This window comes from Triticum aestivum, chromosome 4A (assembly GCF_018294505.1).
Source record: "Triticum aestivum cultivar Chinese Spring chromosome 4A, IWGSC CS RefSeq v2.1, whole genome shotgun sequence".
NCBI lineage: Eukaryota > Viridiplantae > Streptophyta > Magnoliopsida > Poales > Poaceae > Triticum > Triticum aestivum.
The window spans coordinates 691,304,892-691,313,668 of record NC_057803.1 but is presented as its reverse complement, the minus strand read 5'-3'; the positions used below and the strand labels follow the sequence as shown (position 1 = coordinate 691,313,668).

The window sequence follows — 8,777 nt, the reverse complement described above, 5'->3', positions numbered from 1 at the left end:
ATTACGTGTAAATCATTGACCATAGCAAGTACGTGATCACCGGTATGCATGGCGGGCTTCTTCCGGTGATCTGCTCCGCCTGTGAAATGCTTGCCTTTCTTTCGACATTGATGGTTGGTCGGAAGAAATCGACGATGGCCCAGGTACACATTCTTCCTACAGCTTGCCAGGTATATACTATCGGTGTCAAGTAAACAGTGCGTGCATGCGTGGTATCCCTTGTTTGTCTGTCCTGAAAGGTTACTGAGAGCGGGCCAATCGTTGATGGTCACGAACAGGAACGCCTTTAGGTTAAATTCCTCCTGTTTGTGCTCATCCCACGTACGTACACCGTTTCCATTCCACGGCTGTAAAAGTTCTTCAACTAATGGCCTTAGGTACACATCAATGTCGTTGCCGGGTTGCTTAGGGCCTTGGATGAGAACTGGCATCATAATGAACTTCCGCTTCATGCACATCCAAGGAGGAAGGTTATACATACATAGAGTCACGGGCCAGGTGCTGTGATTGCTGCTCTGCTCCCCGAAAGGATTAATGCCATCCGCGCTTAAAGCAAACCATACGTTCCTTGTCTCACTTGCAAACTCATCCCAGTACTTTCTCTCGATTGTTCTCCACTGCGACCCGTCAGCAGGTGCTCTCAACTTCCCGTCTTTCTTACGGTCCTCACTGTGCCATCGCATCAACTTGGCATGCTCTATGTTTCTGAACAGACGTTTCAACCGTGGTATTATAGTAGCATACCACATCACCTTTGCAGGAACCCTCTTCCTGGGGGGCTCGCCGTCAACATCACCAGGGTCATCTCGTCTGATCTTATACCGTAATGCACCGCATACCGGGTATGCGTTCAGATCCTTGTACGCATCGCGGAAGAGGATGCAGTCATTAGGGCATGCATGTATCTTCTGCACCTCCAATCCTAGAGGGCATACGACCTTCTTTGTTGCGTATGTACTGTCGGGCAATTCGTTATCCTTTGGAAGCTTCTTCTTCAATATTTTCAGTAGCTTCTCAAATCCTTTGTCAGGCACAGCATTCTCTGCCTTCCACTGCAGCAATTCCAGTACGGTAGCGAGCTTTGTGTTGCCATCTTCGCAATTGGGGTACAACCCTTTTTTGTGGTCCTCTAACATGCGATCAAACTTCAGCTTCTCCTTTTGACTTTCGCATTGCGTCCTTGCATCGACAATGACCCGGCGGAGATCATCATCATCGGGCACATCGTCTGGTTCCTCTTGATCTTCACCAGCTTCGCCCGTTGCAGCATCATCGTGCACATCGTCTGGTTCCTCTTGATGTTCAGTAGCATCACCGTATTCAGGGGGCACATAGTTATCATCGTACTCTTCTTCTTCGCCGTCTTCCATCATAACCCCTATTTCTCCGTGCCTCGTCCAAACATTATAGTGTGGCATGAAACCCTTGTAAAGCAGGTGGGTGTGGAGGATTTTCCGGTCAGAGTAAGACTTCGTATTCCCACATATAGGGCATGGACAACACATAAAACCATTCTGCTTGTTTGCCTCAGCCACTTCGAGAAAATCATGCACGCCCTTAATGTACTCGGAGGTGTGTCTTGAACCGTACATCCATTGCCGGTTCATCTGCATGCATTATATATAATTAAGTGTGTCAAAAATCATTACAGAACATCATGAATAGATAATTAAGTGACCAAATTAATAGAAGTTCATCATCACATTAAAATCAAAGTACATACATAGTTCTCATCTAACAACATAAAGCTCTGCAGAGCATCTAAATTAATTAAACCATACACTAAAACTATGTAAAACATTTCAATGCGAAAACAAATGCGATCATAATCGCAACCAATGTAACAACTGATCCAACGACATAATGATAGCAAGCCTCGGTTTGAATGGCATATTTTCTAATCTTTCTAATCTTCAAGCGCATTGCATCCATCTTGATCTTGTGATCATCGACGACATCCGCAACATGCAACTCCAATATCATCTTCTCCTCCTCAATTTTTCTAATTTTTTCCTTCAACAAATTGTTTTCTTCTTCAACTAAATTTAACCTCTCGACAATAGGGTCGGTTGGAATTTCTGGTTTAACAACCTCCTAGATAAATAAAATCTATGTCACGTCGGTCGGCATAATTGTCATAAACAATAAATGAACCAATAGTTATGAAAAGATAATATATACCACATCCGATTCATAGACAGGACGAGGGCCTATGGGGGAGGATACCAAAACCATCACACTATATAAGATGCAATAATAAAAGTAAGAAAATTATAGAAGTATCTATATAAATATACAAGTAAGATTTTTTTTTCTTTCAGAAAGAAGATAAGAACAAGAGGCTCACCACGGTGGTGCCGGCGACGAGATCGGCGCGGGCGATCGACGGCGGTGAAGACGTGGACGGGACGTGACGGACCGCTAAACCTAGACAAATATTGAGGAAAATGGACCTTGGAGGTCGAGCTTAGAGAGGAGAAAGCTTAAGTAGTGTGGCTCGGGCATTCTATCGAACACCGGTGAGCATAGGAGGTGAGCTAGAGCACCACAAAGCTCTCCCCTCGCCGGCCACGAAAAACAGAGCAGTGGGAGTGCTCTGCTCGCGGGTAGATATATGCAACTAATTGGTCCCGGTTCGTGCCACGAACCGGGACTAAAGGGCAGCCTTTGGTCCCGGTTCAAGCCTCCAACCGGGACCAATGGTGGTGGGCCAGGAGCGATGCGCATTGGTCCCGGTTCGTCCCACCAACCAGAACCAATAGGTCCAACCGAACCGGGACCAATGGCCCACGTGGCCCGGCCGGCCCCCGGGGCTCATGAACCGGGTCCAATGCCCCCATTGGTCCCGGTTCTGGATTGAACCGGGACTAATGGGCTGACCCGGCCTGGACCATTGCCCCCTTTTCTACTAGTGTATGCACCATGGATTATGAGATTCATCAGGACAAGGGCTTCACTAAATTACAAAGCTGACACTTTGAACCATGCCAGCTACTTGCCTCCGATTGAAGTCCTCAAACGGACATATTCCTCAGCTGATGACAAAGGCAAAGGAACTGCTGTGATAGATGAAGGCATTCGTCCATTGGATGGTCAATTTCGCAAGGCTGCATCCTACTGCACCAATGATGACTCTGCCACACATGACTCTGCCGCCAAGCAAAATCCTCAAGCCACAACTCCCAAGGTGATGACTGATCGTGAGTTACTCCTCAGTCTTCATCAGAAGGTTGATCACAATCACAAATGGGTCAAGCGTCAGTTTGGTTCAATTCTTCACAACATGACATCAACACACAATACAGTGAAGAAAAACCAATACTACCTCCATGAAACCTTCAACCGTACCTGGGCTGTTCTATCACATGTCTATAGCGCTGCAGATCTGAAGAATATGGGTCTCAAGGAAGAATTTGACTGGTCTGCACCTCCACCGAAGAAATTCAAGAAGGTCAAGGTTCCTTCCTTGGTGGCCAGCTCCTATTCTTCATCACGCGACACTGATGAAAATGAAGATTTGGACGACACTGCGGCAGGCCCTACTATGACTATCTACCCCAACGCTGGTGCTCCTCCATCAACTTGATATTCTTCAGGGGCGTTAGTCCTTAGTTTCGAACCTTTTGGTCATTCAATGACAAAGGGGGGAAATTTGAGTTAGTCTTCAAGCGGGTCTATTATATGGGCGTTGTTTTTGCTAAGTTACAACTCTCGTTCTTCTGAAACTTTATTGGATCGAGTTGTAATCTTAAACCCGATGGTGCCCTGATACTTTTGATGCATTGTGCTTTGATACTCTTGATACGTTATTCTGCATGCTTGTTCCTCATTAATATTATTGCACACATGCTGAATTTCATCAGGCACCATATTTCATCATGCATTTCAAATTCTTCATATTATATGTTAAATGCGTGTATGAATTACAAGATATAGGGGAGATCTCCATGATTCAACTCTTCAAGTATGCATTGCTTCAAAAGCAAATTCCTCACTATGCACATCTTCAGGGGGAGTTCTTCTATATCTTGCAATCAAATTCCTCAATATCAGTACTTACACTTCATATGTCTATCCCCGTTGAAAACTTAACCTATATTGTCATCAATCACCAAAAAGGGGGAGATTGTAAGTGCATCTAGTGCCCCTTAGTGATTTTGGTGTATTGAATACTTATAGGTTAAGGGACTAATGTGTTTGTGAGTGTACACAGGTCTATAAGTCTATGAGGAGTTTGATATTTACAGAGAAAGTCGACCCCTAAAAATGAATATTTTCGACTGAAGATTTTGATATTCCTGAAGACTTTCATGAAGACTTTGAAAGTGAAGAAATTGGTGTATCCGTGAAGACTTGATATTCATGCGAGGAATATGAAGCTTGAAGACTTTCATTTTCATAGTTTTGTTTTTCTCTTTCTTGAGTCATAGGAAACACCGTACTGTTAAAGGGGGTCGAGGAAATACTAAGTAAAAATTTCCATGTGATGCTCAACTCAAAATCCTACACCTACCAAACCCTTCGAGTGAAGCCTTTGGAAATATCATACAGTTCAGTCAATTTCTTCAGTGACAGAGACGAAGTTCTTCTGATCACTGAGGAATTTGTTCTGACTGAGGAGTTAGGGATTCGCCAGTGCAGATTGCCTACACAGTGAGGAACATGATAGCCCTGTGGAATTTGATAGTCAAATTTCCGACCGTTGCTGTGCTGCGCGCTAGCTGTCCCAAAACATCTTATCCACCTAATGGTCATATCAGACAATGGCATTTATGTCTTATCATGTCGGTCTTCTCCCTAGGCTATAAATAGCCGCCCCCTACAACCACTAGCTGGTTGGCTGCTCCGAGAGAAACTGACACTTGTCATTTGAGAGCAACCCATCCTCCGAGGACTTTGAGCGAAAATCATCGAGTGAGGAAAAACCCAAACCCATACACCTAAAAACCCCAAAGTGATTGAGCATCACTGAAGGGATTGATCCTGCGTGGATCCGACGCTTGTTACCTTTGAAGACTGTGCTTCTTCCAGACGGTTAGGCGTCATGGTCTAGAGCATCCGAGTCTGTGATGGTTTGGAAGTCGCCTGAAGTCTTACCACGAGTGATTGGACGAGGTCTGCTTGACCTTAGTTCAAGGAGAATACGGTGAGGACTTGGTATCCTAAGCTGCGTGCTCAGCGACTGGGTGTCTGGGAGTGTGTGTCCTCGAGTTTAAATACTCAGCCGCTCCAACCAGACGTACAACTGAGACAACATTTGGAACTGGTCTACCAAATCATTGTCTTCACCAACCTTACTAGTTCTATTTCCTTAATTATTTCATTTCCTCATTATTGTGTTGAGTGATTGTTTATATCTGTGTTTGAAGACTTTGACTGAAGACTTTCTCAATTCCCTCAGTTCAATTTCTTCAGTCTGTTTGTCTTCATCTTGTGTTATCCTGTGTTTACGCTTCCTCTACTCTATGTTTGTCTTCATTTCATCATGATGACTATGTCTGTATCCTGTTATGCTTACTTCTGAGTACTTATTCCGCTGCTAGTAGTTCTTCGCTAAGGAATTTCCTCACTGGCAAATTCCTCAGTGAAGAATTCATAAAAATCGCCTATTCAGCCCCCCTCTAGTCGATATAACGCACTTTCACGGGCTCGCCGCGGCTTATTGCCCAACACTCCTTACTTGCACATGCATTTGGCAGATGGTTGCTCGTGGATGTTATTCATGTAAAGATGTCCAGTAGACAGCTATTATTGCACTTCGCATGAAGGCAGTTCATTCAGGATGCGGCTCCCATGATGTGGCGTTAGCCCACTAGGGAAAATATACAATGCACTGGTGCTTGTGGTTCTACACATGAATGCAGTTCATTCATGACGAGGCACCCCTGACGTTCCGTTAGCACACTTGGGGAAATGTGGAAAAAAAACTTGAGCACATTCATACAACATCAATGATTGTTGTCACAACATTTCAAACCAAAATTCAAAATATTGCTCAAGTTACAAAAATGACAAATTTAACACTGAAATAGTATGTAATATAAGTTGGGCATTAGATTTGGCCCATTGCCTCATTGACGTCAAATTTTTCATTTTTAGCAATGCTTCGAATTTTGATTTAAAATTTTGAGAGAACAAACATTGAATGTGCTAAACTTTTTTCTATTTTTTGAAACCTTATAAAATGTGCTAGGAGGTCCGGTTCACCGGTACACCACAAGCACCGGTGCACCGGATACACTCCCTAGCGCACTGATATGTGGACCATGCATCCGTACACGGTACACGCCAGTGGCCGCACATCATGGTGCAGTGCGTCAGGGGAACCAACTCTGTTCATTCATTGCCTTCCTTTAGAGCATGATGTAAATGTCTGCATGTTTGAGATGAGTCTCAATAGTGTCCCAAAATAAGTGTCGCTGATTTAGTAAAACTTCAGTTGGGATATTCTTAGAAAATGTAAATAGTTTCATTACTGGACTATTTTCCGAATTGTCGATCATTTTTTTTCTTCAGACACGTGATGAATATGCTCGGTTGATCAAAAAACACGACTCTACTCCCTCGCATTTTTTTCTTGTGTGATCTCCTGTGATTTGTTTTCATTAGCCAAATCAACCCTCTCTTGAATCTAAACAAGCACCCTGTGATTTGTCTACGATGGCACGCGTGGCCTTTCCCATAACCAACTCCGTCTATAGATGGAGGTGCCGGCCGTGGGTAGCCGTAGCGCATGAGTTTTCACTCAAAATCGGCATGTTTGTCCATGCAAGGTGTGTCAGCGTCTCGGTTGGATTTACTCTATGGCGTGATGACCCTCGTGCGTAGTAAGCAACCGACAGACATGGCGGATTGACGTCTTGGCAATGCCATGTCACCTGTTCCAATCCTTAGACAAGAGGTTGAGCCTCGACTCTGGAATCTAGCTACCTGGTTTCACTTTATTTAGTTGGAACTACTTGTTGATCCTTGTACGATGAGTTATCAGGTGGTGTGCTACACTTCAATCCTGCCTACAAATTGATGTCCTGATCAGCAGTGTGGACAAAAATCGTAGCACAGCAGAGCAGTCCAGGCAAACGCAGCTGCTGTGACACTCACACACACAGGGAGAGGAGAGATGGCTCGTGCTCCTCCGCTAGCAGCAGTGGTAGTGGCGGTGGCTGTGGTAGTGGCCAGCTCGCTTGGGCATGGGGCTTCTTCGGCCGAGCCTCCGGTGGCACGTGGCCTGTCGTTCGACTTCTACCGGCGGACCTGCCCGCGGGCGGAGTCCATCGTGCGGGGCTTCGTCCAGGACGCCGTTCGTAAGGACATCGGACTCGCCGCGGGCCTCCTCCGCCTCCACTTCCACGACTGCTTCGTGCAGGGCTGCGACGCCTCCGTGCTCCTCGACGGCTCGGCCACGGGGCCGGGAGAGCAGCAGGCGCCGCCCAACCTCACGCTCCGCCCATCTGCCTTCAAGGCCGTCAACGACATCCGGGACCGGCTGGAGCGCGAGTGCCACCGCGCCGTCGTCTCCTGTGCCGACATCCTCGCGCTCGCCGCCCGCGACTCCGTGGTCGTCTCTGGAGGGCCCGACTACCGCGTGCCGCTCGGCCGCCGCGACAGCCGCCGCTTCGCCTCACGGCAGGACGTGCTGTCTGACCTGCCGGCGCCCTCCTCGAACGTGCCGTCGCTGCTCGCCCTGCTCCGGCCCCTCGGCCTCGACGCCACCGACCTCGTCACAATCTCCGGCGGCCACACCATCGGGCAGGCGCACTGCTCCTCCTTCGAGGACCGCCTCTTCCCGCGCCCCGACCCCACCATCAACCCCCCCTTCCTCGCCAGACTGAAGGGGACGTGCCTTGCCAAGGGCACCGACCGCCGCACCGTGCTGGACGTGCGCACGCCCAACGTGTTCGACAACCAGTACTATGTCGACCTGGTGAACCGGGAGGGGCTCTTCGTCTCCGATCAGGACCTCTTCACCAACGACATCACCCGGCCCATCGTCGAGCGTTTTGCGCGGAGCCAGCGAGACTTCTTCGAGCAGTTCGGCGTGTCCATGGGCAAGATGGGCCAGATGAGGGTGCGCACCAGCGACCTGGGAGAGGTCCGACGGAACTGCTCCGCCCGCAACCCCGGCCCCGCCGCCGCCGACGAGCTCCAGTGGCCGTCCCTTGTGCAGACCATCGTCGATGCAGCCGCAGAAAGGCTTGGCTAGCTTGTAAGCATCTTGACAAGTGGACTAGTAGCTGTTGATCATGTCGAAATAATAAAAGTGACCAAACTTGATATCATTTTCAGGGTACCAAATTTTTCTTCATAGAACGGAGAATGCCTCATTGATATTCCTATGAGATAGCTAGCTTGAAGAAATACGATGAAGAAAATTTGTAGTCTAATTCGTTAAAAATAACCAATACTCAAAAAAGTTTGGTTGCTATGATGATGCTGATAAAGGAAGTATGTAACTGAATGAAGGAACATCAAGAAACACCTGATTGCGAGCAAACCAGTCAAGTTTCGTTGTCGTCTAGAGGGTCCAGCTTTATCATTGTCTAGATGGTAGCACGGGCTATCTTCAGCCAATTTAGATGACGAATTAATAATAAGCTAAGTGTGTAGGCATCGTAGCTTGTTCTTTATCGCCGGATGTGGCCCTTTTGCCGAAAAAGGCTTTCGTCCCGCTTTATATATAAAGCACAGATCAACCACATCCCAAGTACAAACACACCCCACAACAACACACACACACCCAAGGCGGGATACATAGGCGCTGAGCGCAGCAACACCAC

General features: G+C 47.2%; 1 protein-coding gene across 1 annotated transcript; it reads left to right on the top strand.

The window, feature by feature from the left end:
- The first annotated feature begins 7,035 nt into the window (after positions 1–7,035).
- LOC123083170 (cationic peroxidase SPC4) lies at positions 7,036–8,279 on the top strand. Its single transcript, XM_044505285.1, has one exon. The coding sequence runs from the start codon at positions 7,121–7,123 to the stop codon at positions 8,201–8,203; it is 1,083 nt and encodes a 360-aa protein (XP_044361220.1). The 5' UTR covers positions 7,036–7,120; the 3' UTR covers positions 8,204–8,279.
- The last annotated feature ends 498 nt before the right edge of the window (positions 8,280–8,777 follow it).